At 38.9% G+C, this 22804-nt stretch overlaps 2 protein-coding genes across 8 annotated transcripts; one reads left to right on the forward strand and one right to left on the reverse strand.

Moving 5' to 3' along the window:
- The first annotated feature begins 1491 nt into the window (after nucleotides 1-1491).
- On the forward strand, nucleotides 1492-11036 carry METTL5 (methyltransferase 5, N6-adenosine). 4 transcript variants are annotated; one of them, XM_079781969.1, is made up of 8 exons: nucleotides 1492-1542; nucleotides 1804-1956; nucleotides 3787-3901; nucleotides 4274-4458; nucleotides 6772-6854; nucleotides 8730-8781; nucleotides 10523-10572; nucleotides 10953-11036. In XM_079781969.1, exons 2-8 carry the CDS (start codon nucleotides 1848-1850, stop codon nucleotides 10989-10991), a joined length of 633 nt encoding a protein of 210 aa, XP_079638095.1. In that variant the 5' UTR covers nucleotides 1492-1542; nucleotides 1804-1847; the 3' UTR covers nucleotides 10992-11036. The 4 variants fall into 4 exon arrangements, with proteins under 4 accessions (XP_079638095.1, XP_079638094.1, XP_079638093.1 ...); XM_079781968.1 differs by having other exon boundaries at nucleotides 1501-1697; XM_079781967.1 differs by having other exon boundaries at nucleotides 1501-1684.
- On the reverse strand, nucleotides 9476-21154 carry SSB (small RNA binding exonuclease protection factor La). 4 transcript variants are annotated; one of them, XM_079781959.1, is made up of 12 exons: nucleotides 21006-21154; nucleotides 19384-19455; nucleotides 17238-17341; nucleotides 16976-17150; nucleotides 16200-16307; nucleotides 16007-16107; nucleotides 13326-13397; nucleotides 12967-13009; nucleotides 12451-12591; nucleotides 11689-11875; nucleotides 11425-11556; nucleotides 9476-11144 (listed from the first exon to the last, which is right to left on the reverse strand). In XM_079781959.1, the coding sequence occupies exons 2-12, from the start codon at nucleotides 19444-19446 to the stop codon at nucleotides 11056-11058; spliced, it is 1215 nt and encodes a 404-aa protein (XP_079638085.1). In that variant the 5' UTR covers nucleotides 19447-19455; nucleotides 21006-21154; the 3' UTR covers nucleotides 9476-11055. The 4 variants fall into 4 exon arrangements, with proteins under 4 accessions (XP_079638085.1, XP_079638084.1, XP_079638086.1 ...); XM_079781958.1 differs by having other exon boundaries at nucleotides 20883-21017; XM_079781960.1 differs by lacking the exon at nucleotides 17238-17341.
- Nucleotides 21155-22804: the final 1650 nt, after the last annotated feature.

Here is a 22804-nt window from a genome sequence, read left to right on the forward strand (position 1 = left end):
TTCCACTGAGCCAAACCGATTAGGGCTAGAACGTTTATGTATTAACTTATTTAATCCTCACAACAGATAACTTTGAATTCTACTTTTCACAGGAAACAGCATCCTCAGACTCCACTTCCTCAACTTTATTCTCAACCATCCATATATATACATTATTATTTTCACAATAAATATATATATATATAATTTTATATATATATATATATATATATATATATATATATATATATATATATATATGTATTTCAGAGAGGAAGGGAGAGGGAGAGAGAGAGAAACATCAATGATGAGAGAGAATCATTGATCAGCTGCCTCCTGCACGGCCCCTACTGGGGATCAAGCCCACAACCCGCGCATGTGCTCTTGACTGGAATTGAACCCCGGAGTCTCCAGTCAGCAGGCCGAGGCTCTATTCACTGAGACAAACCAGCTAGGGCCGTGGTCGGCAAACTGCGGCTCGCGAGCCACATGCGGCTCTTTGGCCCCTTGAGTGTGGCTCTTCCACAAAATACCACGGCCTGGGCGAGTCTATTTTGAAGAAGTGGCGTTAGTAGAAGTTTAAGTTTAAAAAATTTGGCTCTCAAAAGAAATTTCAATCGCTGTACTGTTGATATTTGCCTCTGTTGACTAATGAGTTTGCCGACCACTGAGCTAGGGCATCCGCCCACACCTCTTTTTCTTCCTTTAATAATGAAAAGAAGGGTCCATTTCGAAGATTAAAGGCAATCCTTTCACTTAAGCACAGAATCTACTTCTCAGGATCCTAACTCCATCCAATATCCTCTTTCTTGTATATTGAATCCCTGCCTTTCTATTAGCTTTAACCTGTTCGAAAGCTTCCCCTAAGCAAATCCATCAACAATTCTCACTCCCCTTTTCGTAGCCACATTTCTTAATACTTGTTCACATTTACTCTTTCTACTTCCGAACCTTTCATTCAGTTCAAAATCCACTACAAATTGATTTCTGCTCTACTCTATGAAAGCCTGACCTCTTTCCAGCATTTCACACTACTACCTATTTCTTTATTTAAACTCTCTCTTCTTTGGGCTTCTCTGACATCCCTACCCTGTGAGAGTTGAGGTAAGTGACACGGGTGACCTAAAAAGAGGGAAACAAAGTTATAATAAATAGGGCATGCTCGTGACCAAGGAGGCAAAGGTGAGCAGATGGCTGCTTTTTGAGAGGGGAGTGTGGGAGACTGAGGGCAGAAAGGGCTACACTAGGCATTAAAACAAAGTGACCGTGACTTTCACCCTCTTTTCCCCATCATTTTCCTCATCATTTTCACCCTCTTTGTTCCCTATCCTTTGAGTGTAACAGGCGGGGGGCAGGGGAGGGGGGGGGGGGGTGGAACCCGGCTGGGGCGCTGCGAGAAGGGCGCAAGTGGAGGTGGATGAAGACTGAGTCGCCGGCGGAACCCGTGAGCCAGGCCGCGGTTGCAGCTCGGAGCGAGCACTGGGACGAACGCGAGTGCGCTTGGTTAGCGGCGCTTCCGGCCCCAGCCCTGGCGCTAGCAACCTCTTGAAATACCCCGACACGGTGCGTGAAACCCGGGCTGGAGCCGCCGCTGATCGAGGATCCTGAGATCGGCGCGGGATACCCTGTAGGCAGGCTGCTCAGAGGCTGGCGGAAGACTCCGCTCGGCGATTGCGCCGGGAGGAGACGCACGCGGCCTGGGCCGGTGTGTCCTTACAGTCAGTGGTCCCCTGCCGGGCCCCTCGGCCCGCGGCGCTGATAAATGGGCGGGGGCTTGGGGGCTTGGGGGCACGGGAAATTCAGGTTAAACTAATTTCTCTGCAGATCCGGTGCCGTTAAAGCCTGAGAATCCACACTTTTTTTAAAAAATGAAGAAATTAAGACTTAAAGAACTAGAGAGTCGCCTGCAACAAGTGGATGCATTCGAAAAGCCCAAGTTACTTCTAGAACAGTATCCCACCAGGCCGCACATTGCAGGTAGGGCGGCTGGTGACCGCGCCTTTGCTTCGCGGGTAGGTTAGTCCTGTCTGTCTACTCACTCCATAATGAAATGAGAACAGTTATTTACATACAAAGAACGTCCAGAGGAAATCTGCTGAAAGATTACATATCACATTAGAGAGGACTTCCTTGACACCACAGCTAAAGACACCCCACACACAGACACACACGTTGTCATTTTACTGTTTGGGTTTTGCATGCCTTTAATACTGTCAGACATCTTTTGAATGTGTTTGTTTCTCTCATTACACTATAAACTCCTTAAGGGCAAAGAATTGGTCTTTTTCACACAGTTCCCAGTGCATGAAGAGTTTCAGATACTAGTTAGGAGCTCAGTAAATATTTGTAAAATAGGGATCAATTTCCTTTTGCAAGGAATTGTCAGCACAGATTCTATGCTATACTCTGTCCTAGAAATGAATACTAGAGCTGGCTAGCTGAAGGGCTTTTAACAAATCCAGAATAGGTGCTATTTAAATATGAGGATGCATTTCAATTTTAAAAATGGACTGAGTGAGAATCAGTAGTGTTGCTTGATCTGAGAGACTGATACCAGTAATACAGGAGAGAATACAGGAAAAACCATTCATATTTAGTAAATGTATTGTCAAAGTCATTAGTGAGTCTTAAGAAAATTAATTTGTTGGCAACACCTGCAAGGAGGAAACTCATACAGCTCCAACATAGTTCTGTTTCTAAGCTGCCAGTGAATGTTAAGGAACTTAACTCCAACATACTGTCATAATTTCAACCAAATATTAAGACCAGTTTACTCAATTTAGATAATGACTTATTTAATATCTCAGGTTATAGGGTTTCTAAGTGGAATTCGGCTTTTTAAAAGACCAGTTGTAACATGCACATGGATGTGCTAATTCTTTACCAGCTCCAAAGTCACTAACACCTGCAGCTATAATCAGGACAGCACAGTCAGCCTGAGATGTCCCATAATTGTATTTTTGATAAAACTATTGGATCCTGGGGCATCAGTGATGGTCGGTCAGTAATCCTTGTAGGGCTCATATATCCAAAGGGAGATATGATTGATCTTACTCATGAGTAACCTTCAGCATATACCAGACCTTTGTGTATTTGAAATATCCCTTTCCAATCTCAGTAGCTTCTGCTCTACAGCTCAATAGTTCTATCATGTCTTATTAGTAGATTATGAATATATGTCTGTAGATCATAAATATGTGTCTGAATATGTGAATCTAAAAGCTATATTGTGGGTTTAGTTTTTTCCTTTCCCATTCTAGTTTAAGCTTATGGTACCTAGTGACAAATTTATTGCAAAAAAGTTCTGTGCCATTTTAATGTTAATGCTGTGGTTCCTGGACTTACAGATTTCACAAATCAGTAAAATTTCAAAATAATTTTGGACATCGATATAGGGTTGCCAAATTTATATATTAACAAGGGAAGATATTTTTAAAACTTATTTACTCTTCCCATCCTTTCATAAAAATATTTCAACATCAAAGTTAACTGACATATGTGTGTGGATGGCAATGTTTTGAACAGGTTGGGGGGGGGCGGAAACATTGACCTTATTTTTCTCATTTACCTCAAAGTTTTGTCATTCTTGGCATTGTCAGCAGAGACTAATTTTGGGGAACCACTGGTATGGGTTTTATTTTATTTTGTGGGACCTTGTATTACATACCAAGTTTTATGTCTTACATTCTGGGGTACCATTTGGGGGAGGACTAGATAATGAAAGACAAATTGTTTTAACGAGTCATTTGCACAAATTGGATTTTGGTCATCAACTTGCTTCTTCTCTAATGTTTTTTGATCTTTTAGCATGTATGCTCTATACAATTCATAATACATATGATGACATTGAAAATAAAGTGGTTGCAGATCTAGGATGTGGTTGTGGAGTACTCAGCATCGGAACTGCAATGTTAGGAGCAGGGTAGGTCCAGTATATATTATTTGGTATGGGGTGGCTTTAATAAGCATAAATATGATCAACTGGTTATATTTATGGGACTCTATAGAATGAAGTGAGGGGGTTGAGAATCTGATAATGAGTTCATTTTGAATGAGCAGAACAAACTAAAAAAAAAAAAAAAAACAGAACAAAACAGTAACACCAGCAGGCAGATGTCTCCCTTGTATACAAACCTGAGTTTCCAACCCCTGCCAGATTGGGAAATCATGCTGTTGAAAGGTAACACTCACTCACTCTTTGCCAGTTGAGTTAAAAAGGTTATGGTTTTTATTGTTATTGTTTTAACTTGGAAGCCATAAATAGTCGGTCTTTGTCTATGTTTTGTATTTACAGATTGTGTGTTGGATTTGACATAGATGAAGATGCATTGGAAATATTTAATAGGAATGTGGAAGAGTTCGAGTTAACAAATGTCGACATGGTTCAATGTGATGTGTTGTGCTCATTATCTAACAGAATGTCCAAGTCGTTTGATACAGTAATTATGAATCCTCCTTTTGGAACCAAAAATAATAAAGGTTAGTAACAAAACTCAGGTATATTGGTTTTAAAAACCAGTTGCTCATTGATTGTTCAGGTTAAGTGATTTTATCACTCTACAGTAAATATACCAATCTCTTATTTATAGTTATTACAATTTCAATTTGTTTAATGCATGGATAGGGAATTGAATTTTTCAATCTTTGTTTTCACAAATTTGTATTAAATGAAAAAAATATTTTTATACTCCATCTGGTTTCAATAATGATTTACCTGCCTTTTATGAATGATTATCCTATCTAATAATAGACAAATATGCAAATTGACCACACCTCCAACACACCCACAAGCCACATCCACCATCCAATCAGAGCAAGCATGCAAATTAACCCAAACCAAGATGGCTACAGCCACAGAGAGCAAGGTTTCCTAGGTAACAGAGGAAGCCAAGCTTTCTGCCTGCCCTGGCCAGGCCTAAGCCTCCACTCAAGCTACAAAGTTTCAATTATAGAAGGTAAACAAATTCAAACAAATGGCGGCAGAATGGAGCTTGAGAGAGCAGGCCAGGGTTGCCGCCGGCAACAGGGGAAGCAAAGCTTTCCGCACACCCTGGCCGGGCCCACCCGCTTAAGGCAACAAAGTTTCAATTATAACCCCAACACAAAGGGCTGCTGGCCTCGGAGGGAGCCCCAGGCTTGGCTCCGCTCCAGGCTACAAAGTTTCAATTGTAGAATGTAAATAAATTCCAGATACCAGGGCCTCTGCTTGGGTTGCCAGGGGGCGTGGCCAGCCTGCAAACCACCACAGGCCCCTCGCTCAGGCCGCCCCACGCCCCAAGGGAACCCCCACCTGATCCGGGACACCCTTCAGGGCAAACCAGCTGGCCCCCACCCCTGTACCAGGCCTCTATCCTATCTAATAAAAGAGTAATCTGCAGATTATTCATCACTGCAACACACAATATAGCTGCCCCCATGTGGTCAAAGATCCTGCCCCCATGTGGACACAAGATGGCCAGCAGGAGACGGCAGTTGGGAGGCACCCGGCCTGCAAGAGAGGGCAGTTGAGAGGGACCAAGCCTGCAAGGGAGGGCAGTTGGAGGTGATCAACCCTGCAGGAGAGGGCAGTCAGGGGTGACCAGGCCGGCAGAGGAGGGAAGTTGGGGGCAAACAGGCTGGCAGCAGAGTGGTTAGGGGGTGATCAGACTGGCAGGCAGAAGCGGTTAGGGGCAATCAGGAAGGCAGGCAAGCAAGCAGTTGGGAGTCAGCAGTCCTGGATTGTGAGAGGGATGTCTGACTGCCCGTTTAGGCCCGATCCCACCAGGGTCGGGCCTAAACGGGCAGTCAGACATCCCTTGAGGGGTCCCATATTGGCGAGGGTACAGGCTGGGCTGAGGGACAACCCCCCTCCGTGCACGAATTTCATGCACCGGGCCTCTAGTGAATCCTATAAAGTATTTTATACTTTTAGAACCTCCTTTTTTTTTTTTTTTTTTTTGGTTAATCCTGGAGGATATTTTTTCCATTGATTTTAGAGAGAATGGAAGGGAGGGGGGGGAGAAAGATCAATGTGAGACTCGTATCAAATGGTTGCCTCTCCCACGCACCCCAGCCTGGGTGTGGAACCTGCAACCCAGGTATATGCCCTTGACTGGAATAGAACTCGAGACTCTTCTATTCTTGGGCCGACGCTCTAACCACTAAAGCATGCCATCCAAGGCTAGAACCTTTCTTTTGTTTGTTTTAGTATATATTTTTATTTATTTCAGAGAGGAATGGAGAGGGGGAGAGAGAGAGAAACATCAATGATGAGAGAGAATCACTGATCAGCTGCCTCCTGCACACCCTACTGGGGAGCGAACCTGCAGTCGCAGGCCGACGCTCTATCCACTGAGCCAAATCAGCTAGGGCTAGAACCTCTTTTTATACCTTAACACACCCAAGGATTTCATCATGTGTCCATCAGTAACAGTGACTCACTGTAGCTTTGTGTGAATGCTGTGTGCAAGGAGGGTAGGAAATCAGTAAGAGGAAAAGACATGCATAGTTTTAAAAAGTCCTCCTTGCACCCCCCCACCTGATTCTAATTACTACTCTATTCCTTTCTCCCCTCTTTGAAAGTTATTAATTTGGAATATGATACTAAATTTTTTTCTTTATCCTTATTCAAATATGACATTATACTTCTGGTTTTATTCTATCAACTTATATTTGGATATTTTACTTATTTGTACCCTTTTTGCAGAATTTGAAGTGGCTATTTTTATATTTACTACTACCTGGTATTCATTTAATCTTCTATTTTGATAACAGGTATATAATTTAAATTGGAGCTTTTTCTACTGTTAACAGGAACAGATATGGCATTTCTAAAGACTGCTTTGGAAATGGCAAGAACAGCAGTATATTCTTTACACAAATCCTCAACGAGAGAAGTAAGTTCAAATCATCATGATATTCTTTTTTTTTTTTTTTTAATATATTTTATTGATTTTTTTACAGAGAGGAAGGGAGAGGGATAGTTAGAAACATCAATGAGAGAGAAACACCGATCAGCTGCCTCCTGCACACACCCCACTGGGGATGTGCCTGCAACCAAGGTACATGCCCTTGACCGGAATCGAACCTGGGACCCTTCAGTCCACAGGCCAACGCTCTATCCACTGAGCCAAACTGGTTTCGGCCTGTCATTTACTTTTGAAATCATGAGTGTTGTAAGGATTTGCTGTGAAATTTACTGGTAAATAAATCTAAATACTAGACAAAACCTGGGCATGTGCTCCAACTGGGAATTGAACTGTGACCTCCTGGTCCCTAAGTCAATGCTCAACCACTGAGCAATACTGGCCAGACAAGTCTATATTTATTATACAGAAATTCTAGATCTCAAAAATGGGAAAATATACCAAAACTAGGAATATTTATTTTTTTTTTTATTTTTTTTTTTTTATATATTTTATTGATTTTTTACAGAGAGAAAGGGAGAGAGATAGAGAGTTAGAAACATCGATGAGAGAGAAACATCGACCAGCTGCCTCCTGCACACACCCCACTGGGGATGTGCCCGCAACCAACGTACATGCCCTTGACCGGAATCGAACCTGGGACCTTTCAGTCCGCAGGCTGACGCTCTATCCACTGAGCCAAACCGGTTTTGGCGGAATATTTATTAAATTCAAGAAAAAACTACATATACAAACACAGTGTCGGTATTGTTTATAATGAAAATGTTTCCCTAAAATTTAGGGAAAGTTAAATAGTTTATCAACCAGCTTAATCATACTATCAACATGAATAAAATGCTTATACAAAATGTTAAGCCCTTAACCGGTTTGGCTCAGTGGAAAGAGCGTCGGCCTGCGGACTGAAGGGTCCCAGGTTCAATTCCGGTCAAGGGCATGTACCTTGGTTGCGGGCACAACCCCAGTAGGTGGTGTGCAGGAGGCAGCTGATCGATGTTTCTCTCTCATCGATGTTTCTAACTCTCTATCCCTCTCCCTTCCTCTCTGTAAAAAGTTAATAAAATATATTTAAAAAATGTTAATAGCTCTAGATTTCTAGTATTTCTAGCAAATTCTGCACATAATTTATTTAGGGGATTATGGGCAACTTTTTTTCCATTTAGGTTGAAATTTGTGTATATTGTTTTTAAAAATTCATAAAGCAGTTTTTATAACAAATTAATCAAAAATTTTATGAAGTAGCTCAAGAATTTTAGACCTATAAGTAGTTAATATTTAGTACTTACTGTGTGCCAGGACAGTTCAAAGCACTTTTCATATTCCTCAACAATCAGATGAGACATACCATTATTATCCTCATTTAACAGATGAAGAAACTGAGGCACAAAAAGAATGAGTAGCTCAGGGTTACAAAGCTGGTAAGTAGCAGAGCAGCAGTTCAGTTGCAGGCTGTCTGGTTCCAGAGACCATGTTCTTTTCTACTATCCCATACTGCCACTGACCACGTACATAGATCTCTGTTGAATGGTTTCCAGGATAGTTATATATATTGATGAAATAATGCTGCAGAAACCATGGCTACATTGTACACTTTGATGTATTTCTGAAATAACTGCTTTGTGACTTGTATTTTATTTAAATATGTACTTTGGCTTAGATGGTTAAATATATTGAAATGGCTTGGTTTATTTTCTAAACATGATCCATTCAGTTGAAAAAATTTAAGGATCTAAATTCTAATGAAGTTTTAAAAGCTTGAATTTTTTGAAAACTTAATACCAAGTATTAGTAAAAAGCAATTTAAAAATATTTACAAATCAGTTCACATTAACATGTTATTATGTTCAGCATATTCAAAAGAAAGCTGCAGAATGGAAAATCAAGATAGACATCATTGCAGGTAAGAGTTTTTAAGTTTCTCATAAAACAAATCTAAATCCTATCTAAGAAAGCCAAAATGCATTAGCCAAACCAGAATTTTTATACAGGTGCTGAGAAGGTACTGTAAATCACATTTTTTAGTGTTGCAAATGGAGTAAAGGGGGGGTATCAATGTTTGTCTAAGACTGTCCCAATTTATGGTATTGCATTTTACTGAAAACTTCTAAGAGTACCCAAGTATTTGGTCACTCCAGGCTCAGACCCTTTATAGCTTCATAGTGACTGAAAAGCTTGGGTTGAGTTGGTCAGACCTCAGTTTGAAATCCATTCATGGAAAATACCACCAGATTATGCCTGGATCACCTGTCTCTTGTTTGTTTTTTTTTAAACCATTGCTGCCCTTTTTTATAAAATATACAGTGTTTATTTCAGAGAAGGGAGAGAGATAGAAACATCAATGATGAGAGAGAATCATTGATCAGCTGCCTCCTGCACACCCCCCTACTGGGGATTGAGCCTGCAACCCAGGCATGTGTCCTTGCCTGGAATCGAACCCGGGACCCTTCAGTCCGCAGGCCAATGCCCTATCCACTGAGCCAAACCAGCTAGGGCTGGATCACCTGTATTTCAATTTTCTAATTGCCCCTGAAGTCAAATAACATGCAGCTTTTTTTTTAGTAGGGGATAGAATATAATCATCCACACTGAGTAAATCATGCTTGGTACATTTTTATTAGTAAACTGAATATTCACAAACATTAAAATAGGGAAAGCATACAACTAGAAGCTAACTGTAATCCAAATAATTTTGAAAAGTCTGAAATAAGAGTACAATAAGGGGAAATGTTTTTACACGATAATAAACTATGAACTAGGACGGTGGTGGTAACCATATAACTAGATCTATTACTGTTCTTAATATAATGTGTAAAAGGTCAGTCTTTCTATTATATTCAGTATTGTCATTCCTTATGTAGTTTAAGTTATTAGAATATGCAACATGGAACACCTTAGAACAATTCCAGTATAATACCAAACCAGAGCCTTGCTACTCCAAATGTAGTTTTAGATCATCACCATTGACATCCCTCGGGAGCTTGTTAGACTTGCAGAATTTCAGGCTCCACTCAGATCTACTGAATTATAACTTGCACCTCAATTCACATTAAAATTTGAGAGCTGTGACCTAGAGTTAGAATTTATGTTGTAAAATATGAAGGGGTAGGTAGATTCATTGCCATCACTCTAAAATGGATTAGTAATAAGTTTGGAGGACCTACATTATCCTTATAAAGGAAGAATATGAAAAAAATTGGTTTTCATTTGAGAGCATAGTGGGAAAATAATGGCTACTTACTACCATTACTAAAATCCAGACAATAAAATTTTAAAATAAGCATACTTATGAGATTGCTAGCTATTGATTAGGAAACTAAAAATAGGAAGGTACTATCCTATCATTTTCATAGGATATACTTTTGTCCACTTGTAATGCTTCTAAACTCTTCCCTATAACCTCAAATTTTGGTATAAATTACCAAAATAGCAGAAATGCCAAACTCAACTTGCCATGGGTAACCTTGGGGATATATCATGGCAGTCCTTGGATACCAAGTTAAAGTGACAGGTCTAAAATCTTCAGTTTACCAGCATTTAGTGCTTTCTTAATTCGTGGGGGTTTTTTTTTAGTCAAGGGTGGTAAATGCTTAGAAATATAGTTTTTATCCTTAGGTGGCTTTTTTTTGTCTTTTTTTTAACAGAGCTGAGATATGACCTGCCAGCATCATACAAATTTCATAAAAAGAAATCAGTAAGTCTCTTGAACTTTACAATAAGTAATTAATTCTTATGTTATCAAGTTGCCTGAGTAAATACAAGAAAGCCAGCCTGGGAGACAGATTATGGAACAGCCTATAATCAACAGCCAATACTCTGGTTTAAGATAAATTATTTCTCAAATACTTTGGGCAAAAAAAGAAAAAATAAACTTAAGTTTTTGCTCTTTTTATATAGTATATATTTTATTCATTTGTACTAATACATTCTCATATTACAAAGGCAATTTAGTACAAGAATCTTTCTTTTGATATTTGAATCATCTGAATAACATACAACTGTACATTAAAAAAAATCCTCATTTGGATAACAAAAAGACAAGCTAAACAATAAAAAAATTTTCCTTTCTTACAGGTAGACATTGAAGTGGACCTAATTCGGTTTTCTTTTTAAAAGCCTCCAAAGACAAATGCAGCTAAAAACCTAATTAAAATGAATACAAAATTTGTTTACTAAACTACTGGTCTCCGGCACCATTTTCTGTTTTCTGCTGTTTTGATGCAGGTTCTTCTTTGTCTGTTTCTTCTCTTGCTCTTTTTACTGGTCCTATACAATAACAGAATTAATTTTTGTTAAGTTCATTGTAAGGTTTACTCTATTTTAGTAAGGAACACAATTACCAATGAGAAAAGGCTTTTCTTGTAGTACACACCTTCTGCTCTCTAACCTTAACTTCCAAACACCCTTGTTATGATGTTTGGAACAGCACAACCAGGGTAAATTGCAATCCAACAATGCCACTCAGACAGAAACTGAATAACCACATCACTATTCTCTCCCACAAATAATTTCTCATGTAAGTACCAAAGGACTTAGAAAAACTTACCAGATGCACCATTTTCATCATGTTCATCATCACTATCAAATTTAGTTTTCTTGCCCTGGAACTGTACTTTTCCTTTAGCAGACCCAGTCTGGGCAACTTTATTTCCCTTTCCTTTTCCTTTAAATCTGCGACCTAGAGAGACAATTGAGAAATCAGTAAAGAAATGTTTTAAATATCCTGTCACTGTCTTTGAACACCTATTATACTTTTTACTCAAGCAAATAAGTAAATATCCAAACTCAGAAAAAAATCAGAACTAATAACCTTTTGACTTCCATTTGTTTAGGGATTCTTGTTGATCGTCTATGATTTTTTTCAATGCTTCTTTTTCCACATCTCCATCTAGTACTTCCCATGTCACTTCTTTGTTCCTTAATTGAAGGTTACCATTATTTGCATCTTTGGCTTTATCCAGTGCTTCCTTAGCTTTTTCTTTAAATAGAATTATTCCCTACACCAAAGACAAAAAGCCACACCCTTAAGTTTTTAGTCTCACAGTTAATACCTTCAAAGTAATTTTTCCTAGCCTGCAAAATCTTCCATGCCATTACCAGTTTCAATGAATTTTAGTGAACATCAAGAAGGAAGATACTACAAAACTTGCAGTCACTGATCCAACAATTATTTACAGCATAACAGAAAATATCAGCTATCACCCGGCCAATATGGCTCAGTGGTTGAGAGTAGACTCATGCACCAGATCACTGGTTCAATTCCCGGTCAGGGCACTTGCCCAGGTTGCAGGCTCCATCCCCAGTAGGGGGCGTGCAGGAGGCAGCCGATCAATATTTCTACCTCTTTCCCCATTCCCTTTTCTCTAAAAATCAATAAAAATATTTTTTTAAATACAAAATACAGATATCACATGGAGTCAAAGCAATAACAAAATGGACAATTAGTTAAAGAGAAACTATTTGCATAAACAATGAAAATTTGCTTTCTCTCTACTAATTATTTCATCTAAAAGGTAAATTTCTGTGGATTTTTCAACATTGGCATAAAGCATATGAATGAATGTTTCCAAACCTCTTTTGCTCCTCTGACAAAGTCTATCCATTTTATTTCACCATGATTTGAGAAAAGGATGTGCAAATCTTCTCTACAGGTCTGATCATCTAGGTCCCCTGAAAATTTCAACAAGCAGCCAATCTTTTCTTCCAGAGATTTCTATAAAAACATACAAGGAAATAAGTTTCTTAAAAGCAAACACAAATCAAAAATAGCTTACACCACTCTATACCTATACAAGGAAAAGACTAGAAACTAAAATGCTATTTTTAAGTACTTTAATAGTTGGTACATTTCATCCTTTGTTCTACAATGGCTTTTGATTTAACTACTTTCTCCAACAAGTAAAATTTAATTAGTTATATGTTTTAGTTATATTAGCCTGTTTACTAAATCACCTCTGGATAAATAATAATTTTAGCCAATAGTACTTTAGTGTAATGACTACAGACTTGCTTACATATTTTCTGGAAAGTCCTCAGATCTTTTATTTTCATAACTTTAAATTCTTAGATATCAGTAACATATACTTACCATTTCAGCATTTTCTGCTAACTTTCGTTTTTCTTCTTGCTCTCTACAAATAAAAATATAATTAGAATTTTCCATTTTCTATATGAGAAAATTAAATCACGGTGAAGATAACCTTGATCATGATCACTAAACTTAACCAAAGCCAGTCCTTAGAATTTCTGATTGTCTAATACTAGCACATACAATGTGGCCCCAGATTATCAAGGCAGTTTAAGACCCCAATGTTTCATGAGGAAAAGGTTAAGTAAGCCTATTGCTACTCATTTCAATGCTCATCAGCAGCCCCATTTCCCAGAACCACTATCTACCTTGGTAAAGATTTAAGAAATTAAAATGTTCTATTAACTCTATTTACTTACTTTTTAGCTCGTAATTTAGCTTCCACTTTATTTTGCTTTCTTTCTTCATTTTTCTTTGCAAAGTAATCTTCCCTAAAGGACACAAAATATAGAGGCTAAATTCATGAGAACAAAGATTTCAAATTATTTTGAATTATTTAAGACATGGTATAAAGAATGTTACATTTTTTTCTATCAACATAATTACCTAAAAATTCAAAGAAAGTTATTACTCTTGTATTTTTTTAAATAACAGATTTACTAAGAAGTAATTCACATGCCATAAAATTCACCATTTTAAAGTGTATAATTCAATGCCTTTTAATATATTCAGATTGTACAACCATCACTATTATCTAATTTCAAAACATTTTCATGACCCCAGAAAGAAATTCCATATCCATTAACAATCTCATATTGGTTTTCATTTATCATTCATGTATTTTTTAAGTATATTTTTTATTGATTTCAGAGAGGAAGGGAGAGATAGAAACATCAACGAATCATCAATTGGCTGCCTCCTACACACCCCACACTGGGGACGGAGTCGGCAACCCAGGCATGTGCCCCTGACCGGAATCAAACCCAGGACCCTTCAGTCCACAGGTTGACGCTCTATCTACTGAGCCAAACCAACTAGGGCTCATTCATGTATTTTTTTAAAAAGTAAACTAGAAGTTATGTAAGTTTCAGAGTTTTCTTAGTGTTCGTTTCACAAAAGGAGAAAATTCTAAAACCCCTCCCTGGACCCAAGAATAAGAACAATTATAAAAATCACATTAAAAAATATTTGTTGAGGGGCCCTGGCCGGGTGGCTCCGTTGGAGCGTCGTCCTATATACCAAAGGATAGTGGGTTCAATTCCTATCAGGGAAAATACCTAAGTTTTAGGTTCGATCCCTGGTCAGGGCACATATGGGAGGCAACCCACAGATGCTCTCTCTCACATCAATGTCCACGCTCCCCCAGTCTAATCAGTAAAAACATATCCTCGGCCCCTAATTATAGATACTTCTCTCAATCTGCCTCCCAGTGTTTACGAGAGTTCAAACTGTACAATACTGTTCAAAATTGAATATTATTAGGTGTCAGTTCTTTATTCTGCTCACTGTGATACTACAGAGAAATTATTCTTCATTACTGCTCAGCAAAATCATCGTATATGCTTAATCAGCACTTACATTATTTTTTCCAGTTTCCTTGCATTATAGTGTCTCTGTCACTGATTTTTAAGAGCTTGTTTATGACTAACGATGTTAAGCATTTCTCATGCATTGCAAATGAAATACCATGTTTTTTGTTATTATTTTACTCTGGTGTTTTACTTTTTTGTTGTATCAAACTTGTGTATTAAATATAATCATGTTCTGTTTAAAAACAAACATACCCTCGGGTGAAGACTAAAAAACACTTGAGAGTGTAACACTGAGCATGATTCATCACAGTGCATCTCTAAGTCCAGTTTAGTACACAGCATATTTAGAATACTATGTTGTAGAGAGCGCCTGGGAAGGCACATGAGCTGATTGGTGGCCGAGTCCAGTGGCGTCGGCAGAGCCACGTCCTAGAAACATACCTTGCCAGAGGCAGGTATGTTGTTGGCCTAACCTTTAGCTCAGGTGCCAGGGGGTGGGTTTCGTTATCCAAGTTCAGCCAGACGCCAGGAATGGATGCAATTATCCGGGCTCAGCCAGGAGTGACAATGACAAAGAAGCCACATGAATGAAGAATTGCAGCTTGATCCTTAACCATGATTTCACATAATTTCCTTTGTCCTAAACCAGTGATGGCGAACCTCTGACACGCGTGTCAGTGCCATTTCTGATGACACGTGGCCGCTGAGGCGGCCGCATGCGGAGGATGAAACATTTATGTTATTTAAACTATAAACATCGCGAAATAATGTTTTTTCCTCAAAGGGACACACTACCCAAGTTATGCTCAGTTTTTTGGCGAAGTTTGACACACCAAGCTCAAAAGGTTGCCCATCACTGTCCTAAACTCTAGTAAAACTTCCTGGTATTATGCTGTATCTAATAAACGCGCTGCACCAGCTCTGGGTCATTGTCTCTCCATCAGAGGGCAGCGTTCCACCTGGTCCCAGCTTTCCCTAGTGTTCGGGTCTATCTCTTTCTTTTTCTCAATCCCCCGTCGCCACTACTCAGGACTCATCCGCTCTCTAGCCATGCTGGTTGCGGTAAGGAGAGAAAACTTATACTACTATATAATGCAAAAGTAGGAGATTATGGTCCTCCATCTAAATTTATCATGCAAATGCTCTGGTTTGTCCAAGCTTTTAGACACACACATTAAAAAATGTGATCCAAATATCTATTACATAATCCTTTGTACTATATAAAATACAAGCATATAGACTGAGAACAGATAAAAATTGTACAGTGATTTATTCTCTAACACCAAAAGCCCAAATTTTAGTATCCAGTCTGATTATAAATTTTAGATGCAAAGTCCTAAAACTTAGCCTTGTTTACTAATTGCTAACAGAGAAAAGGTATTAATAAACATTTCTATGTATTTTCAAAGGATTAAGTTTCCACTAAACAAATTTCAAGCATTTCTCAAAGAATCCTATGGATACCAAAACTACTGGACTTATAGAGGATGTTATTCCATATTCCTTACCCCAGTGTGTCAATTCCACATAAATAAGTGGCCAGAAGAAACATCCGCAAAAAGACTTACTTGAAAAGTATTAGCAGATCTGTGTCTTTGTATTTTTGTCCAGGTGTCTCCACAAACTTTTTAGCAGATTCAATGCTATCAAACACAGCAAATATTGATCCCTTTTAAAAGGGGAAGAAAGATTTTTTTTTTTTTAGTTATGTCCCATATATTTTTTCAACTAGAAAAAGTCTGTTACATCATACAACCATACCTTAAATGCTTTATGCAAAGTTCTTCTCATCTGAATATTTAGTACTTGACCTTTATCTTCTAACCATTCTTTTATGTCATCAAGGGTTGCATCAGTAGGGAAGCCTTTCTGTGAGTAGCAAGAAATGTACAAATGACTTCTCAGGTAAACAATTAGCCAGAAATTCTGAATCCTTTTGTCTTGAAATGAAGCCAAGATATCCATCCATCCCTCCCTCTCTCAAATGTTTGACAGCTCTGGTTAAGAGTTATTGCTATCCAGTACAGTAAGAGTGACTCTTTTATCTGGGATTCAATTCAAAATAATCCAGTTGTAGAAAAAATAATCCAGTTGTAGAAAAAATAATCCAGTTGAAACAGGGACAGGACAAGATTCATCAGGTGTTAATTGTACATTATATATCCAATCTACTTTTGTATGTCTGAAATTTTCCAGAATAAAAAATACTTAAAAATTAATATACTAAAAAAAATTGCTATCAAGTTTAGCTGATGACAAATAAGAATAGGTGATATACACTGGGTGTTTATATGGTAAATATTTTACCCAAGAGTATATGGGTTTTTCATTTGATTCTCACAATACTTCTATAAGGTAAAAATATTATCCCCATTTATAAAGATAAGGCTTAAAGAGATTAAGAACATAAAGTAGGTGGTGAGGGACATATAATAAGTAGTGAAGCTATGATTGCTGAGCCCTTATTCTCACCAACTCTACCATCCATTCTTTCTAAATAAATAAGTTATAATTAAGTGCATTAAAGGCCCACTTACAATATAAACAGATCTGTTTTTTACATCATTTTTATACTCATCAGTCACTTCAGGGAGAGGTTTGTTTGGAGATCTTCTGATTTTGGTTTTATCTTCACTTATTTCCATGAGTTCTGCCTTTGATTTGCTCAATGCTTCTACTATTACATTAAAGTCTGTTGTTAGACGGTTTAACCTGAAGAATATGTATAAAAACACTGTAAGACTTAGTACTAGCACTTGTTAACAGAAAATCTAAAGATGGTTTTTAAAAGGTTTTTACCTATTAAATTTTATCATTATTTCCAAAGGTACCCAGCCTTCATCCAGTTTGATTTGTTCCTTTAAAAATTTGTCCCGTGGCAAATTGAAATCACCAAAATAATACTGCAAGATAATTACAATATATTTCAGGTCATTGTAAAATATTGACTCCAACTCTGGAGGGTTTTATTTAAATTACTGTCACATCACTAAGTAATATTCTTTAAAAATACACGTCATGCCCTGGCCAGTATTGTTCGTTTGGTTGCACGTCGCCCCATGCACCAAAAGGTCGCCAGTTCTATTCCCAGTCAGGGCACGTGTCTGGGTTTCAGGCTTGACCCCCAGTGGGGGGTGCAGGAGGCAGCCAATCAATGTTTCTCTTTCTCTCTCCCCTCCTCATTCTTCCTTTCTCTCTAAAATCAATAAAAACATATTTTAAAAAATACATGTCAGAACTTATGCGGCAATAAATATTTCCTCCTAAAGATATCAGAATTAAATATTTATAATACAAATTTAACAAAAAGGTAAAACTAAAACTTGATTAAACAATGTAATTAACAGATATGTCAACAACAAATAAAAATATACCTAAGGATTTAGTATATAAAAAAACCTCTTGCTTCAAATCAGTGTGGAAAAAATAAATTTAAAACCTGGAATAAACTGGTTAATCACTCCAATTTTTAAAAGTTAAAAGTGTATATCTAATTTAAGCATAGAAGCACCCTTTCTCAGTAAAAAAAAAAAGGAAAAACTATACATGAAAAGGTCCAAGTGTGACTACTTGGGATGACAAAAATAAGACAAACACAGAAGTCTGTTAATAATTCTTAGGAATCAAGGGGGAAGAAAAAACTCCAGAAAACACTGATAGAAAAATGAATAAAGGACATTTAAAAAATCACTAAAACTAAACATGTACTATAAGCCTAAGTTCAATTCATTATTAATCAAAGAAATATAAATTAATGAAATAGCATTTTTCACCTGACAAATTGGCCGGAATTCTAAAAACAAGTATACTTAGTATTGGTCTGAGTACTGAGAAATGGTCATGCAGGCAGAGATGTAAATTGGCCTTAATTATTGAAAGTTTTTTAAAAATGTGTATAACCCTTAAATCAGTAAACATGTTTAATTTATATATAAAGATATCATGATAAAACTGTTATAGCTAAAATATTGGAAATACCCTACATATCAAATAGAGAATTGGGTATATTGTATCCCATGTTTGGTGGAGGAAAGGGAAGGAAATAAAAACTATGTTAGTGTCAGCACTGACCAAAGTGTAAAAGTGTATTCATTGGGCTTTAACCTTGATTACCTCAGGAGGTGGGATCTGAGAGGTGACAGGTTATAGAAGGGACATCATTAACGTTTTCTATGTGCATCTTGTTATTACTCTAAATATTAAAACTGAATAATTTATAATTTTCTTCACAAGAAATTAGTACAAAATATTGCAATATAGGAAATTTTAAATGACAAAGTAAAACTTTTTAAAAAACAGTTCTGAGAATTGCCAAAAACACACCAAGTAATATGAAGTTTTTCAGTAAAAACATAAAATATAAACTAAGACATTACCCACAGCAGCCATTATTTTAAAGCTTCAACTTGTCAATACAAGACAAAAAAAAATGCTAACTGGACTTCGCAAACAAATATTCTGTTAAAAGTTACAACAGCTGAGAACTACTTGGGCAGGAAAAACAAGGAAGATCTTCAAAGATATCAAGTGCTATTTAACAGGGAAGGTACTTCACAAAGAATTATGTTACCTTATTAAGTGCCAGGCACTCTGCTATATGTTTTACATTTTATTAAATGTAACCCTCACAGCCACCTTATGAGGAAGGTACTATTATCCTCACTTTATAGACTAGGAAACTAAAGAAAAAAGGTAAGTAACATTAGTCTACAATGTTATCTTTTGAAATGTCTTGTCGTCTTTGAGTTTCATAAACTGGCTCCACCAATATAAAACAGTTGTATTATTATATGTACAACTAATCCCAAGAATCAAAGACAAGCCAAGTATTGAATAATGGGTCAATATATAACCGAAATTAAATGTTCTTTCTGTATTTGTTAAGAGGCCCTAAATTTCCTTTCAAAGAGCTTGTTCTCACAGTTGAATAGTACAAGGACCATACCTCAATTTGATGACAGATTTTGGCCTCCAGGGCAGCCATTTTTTCATCACCATTTTCAGCCATTGTGGCTACCTGTAAATTTTTTCAAATTGGTATTATTGTTATTTTTTTAGCATAAAACTCAAGATCAGAAAAAAATGTTTTAAAGTTATCAATATCCCATTGTTTTCTTTAAAAAGAAATCAATAATTTTTAGTTTCTCTACTCAATTCTCAAATCTCAACAAAAGAAAACTTTGGAATAAGTGATGGAAAAGTGAAAAGGTGCACACCCCTCTCAGTAAATCACTGCTCCCTCTTCTGTAACAAAGCAAGCGGTTATCTTCATTATGGATCTCAGTCCCACTTGTTTGGTGTGGGTCAAATTTCTTTTAAAATCAGTCACAGATGACTGACTGAAATCTTTATCAGCCAAGATTAAGTATCATAACTTTAGGGGGGGGGGAATTCACATATTATTGCCAGGGTCCAATTAGATGCTGTACATTAAAGAAGCCTATGAAGTGACAACTTGAAAGCCTGCAGACACTGAAACAAGGATAAGCTGGGATACAGTATGCCTACTCATTCTCTAATGTATTTATTGGCTACCCAGATTTCTGCTTAGGAGTGCAGGAAGAATGAGGCTGAGGTTGATTTGCTAGGAACACAAAACCACGTCTCCTCACTTCAAGTTACTGGCCTCCGGTGCTCTATGAAACCACCCAGGCATCCACGTTGTACACAAGTACACAGGACCTCATCGAGAGTATCTGCCGTTAGCTGACTCCCTCGCTGGTACACCTCTGGGAGGCCTCGCGTAGACACTGGAATTACTACACAATGAACTGGACGGAGGCACTCTGGAAGCTCTTGCCGTAGGGATTTCTATATGGTGCACATCCCACTACCAAGTCTGCTCAACCATACACGCTGGATTGCCGACCACAATCTACATTCCTAAGTTTTTACCATGATGTAGGGCCCCTTGGAAAACAAAGGGGGAGATAAAGGACTCTACAAGACTTCCCGGCCTACCCAATTCTGGAACTTGGCTCCATCCTAGTCTTTCCCAGAATGTAAAACACGATGTGAGACATTAGCCACAGTGAACATTTCGCACAGACGCCTTGACGTGAGTGAATGAAGAAGACCCTATAGGAAGCCGAGAGGTTCGCCAGGGGAACACCCACAGCCCCGATTCTCGGGCCTCCACTCGGCCCCACGGCATCCAAGGAGCCCTGCGGAGTTCCGCCGCGCCGACCTCCCCGGAGACTCACATGGGTGGCCCCAAACGTCCGCCCGAGGCGCCACCGCAAGGCGGCCAAGATGGGAAACTTCCAAGGCGCAGAGGGGATGCGGGCAGCTTCTGTCCAAAGGCCCCGCCAGGGACCCGTCCCAAAGCAGCCCTGGCTCGCGTGCGCAGAACCCCAGGCTCCAGCATTCCCCTCAGGGGCCCCTCTCCCCTCCCGGGCCAGCGCGCCGCCTCCGGCCGCGGCCCACGCGGCCCAGGACCCGAACCTGAGGAAGGAGAGACGCCGAGGCGGCCAGCATGAGGCAGCAAAGACAGGGAACGCGCCGCGGTGCTCCACGCAACGCAGGGCCTTTTGTTCCTCCTCCTCGTTAGCCCCGGAAGTTGCTCACCTTTAAGGTCCCGGTCCCGCAGAGCCGGGCCACAGGATCGCTGAGAACGCCTCGCCTCCGCCGCGTCGCCTCTTCTAACGCGCGCGCAAAGAAGATGGGGACTGTCCCGGCAGCCCTTGCGCCCGAGTGCGAGTGGCCACGGCCGCGCGGCCTCGGGAGCGCAGAGGCTGGCGGGGCGCCGGCGCCGCGTGATGACGCGTGGTAGTCCCGCCCCTACTCCTCTGCCCTCCCCAAGAAGTTGGGTTGCTGTGTCCGGCAGAGTGATAGAGGATGTTAGCGTAAATATTTGTTTTTAAGTGTTTGGGGGTTTTGTTTATTTGTTTTTTAGAGAGAGAGGAAAAAACATTATTTGTTGTTCCATTGATAGCATTTATGCATTCATTGGTTGCTTCTTGTATGTGCCTGGGATTCAAACCCAGAAACCTTGGCGTATCAGATGCCCAACTGAGCTACCTGGCCAGGGCAGTACAGTCATTTTAGAAAGCAACTTGGTAATACCTGCTAAAGTTTAAAATGTGTATAGCAGGTGACCCAAAATCCACTCCTAATAATATATTCTAGGAAATTTTTCACATCTGTGCACAAGAAAACATGCTCAAGAATATTTATAGAAATGTTGTATAAATGCAAAAAAAAAGGGGGGGAATTAACTAAATGTCCACCAAAAAAGAACAGGTAACTAAGTTGTGGTGTAATTAAATAATGAAATAATAAACAATACTCTGCCCTGGCCAGTATGGCTCAGTTGGTTGGGCATCCTCCCCTGCACCCAAAAAAAAAAAAAAGCTTTTCCCCAACCGGGGCTGGTGATTGAACCTGCAACGAGGTATGTGCCCTTGACTGACAATAGAACCTGTGACCCCTCTAACCACTAAGCACACTGGCCAGGGCAAGACTCTGAGCTTTTTTAAAAAATTATTTTTATTTTTTAATGTTTTTTATCAATTTTAGAGAGAGAGCAAGGGAGAGGGAGAGAGAGATAGAAACATCCGTGAGAGAGAAACATCAATTGACTGCCTACTGCATGCCCCATACAGGGGATCAAGCCTGCAATCCAAGCATGTGCCCTCACTGGGAGTTGAACTGGTGACCTCTTGGTTCATAGGTCGATGCTCATCCACTGAGCCACAGTGGCTGAGCAAGACACTGAGCTTTTTACCTGAATATATGGCTACCTATCTTTGCATCAGCCTATGATAGGATTGTAAGGACTTTACATGCTATTGTAAGGACTTTAACTCAGAATGAAATATAGGGATGGGCAAAAGTAGGTTTACAGTTGTTCATTGGCAAGACATGCAGTTATGATTTACAATAGCTTTATTAACTTAAAAGAATAAACCCTATTTCCTATACTTACAACTGTAAACTTACTTTTGCCCACCCCTATAGGTATCATCATGAGATTTGAACAGAAGAGTGATAGGATCACAGTGTCTTATGGATTATATTGTTAGTATTGTCAACAGGGATTTACCTGTTCATCAGGAAAAAAGCACAAGGCAAGGTGTCTCTCCAATCAAAAAACTGGCTGCAGCCCTAGCCGATTTGGCTCAGTGGATACAGCGTCAGCCTGCGGACTGAAGGGTCCTGGGTTCAATTCCGATCAAGGGCACATGCCTGGATTGCAGGCTTGATCCCCAATAGGGGGTGTGCAGAAGGCAGTCAATCAATGATTCTCTCTCATCATTAATGTTTCTATCTCTTTCTCCCTCTTCCTTCCTCTCTAAAATCAATAAAAATATGTTTTTAAAAAACAATTATTAAAAAAAAAAAACTGACTGCAAACTCTCCCCCAA

This window comes from Cnephaeus nilssonii (genome assembly GCF_951640355.1).
Source record: "Cnephaeus nilssonii genome assembly, chromosome: 10".
In the NCBI taxonomy this organism is placed as follows: domain Eukaryota; kingdom Metazoa; phylum Chordata; class Mammalia; order Chiroptera; family Vespertilionidae; genus Cnephaeus; species Cnephaeus nilssonii.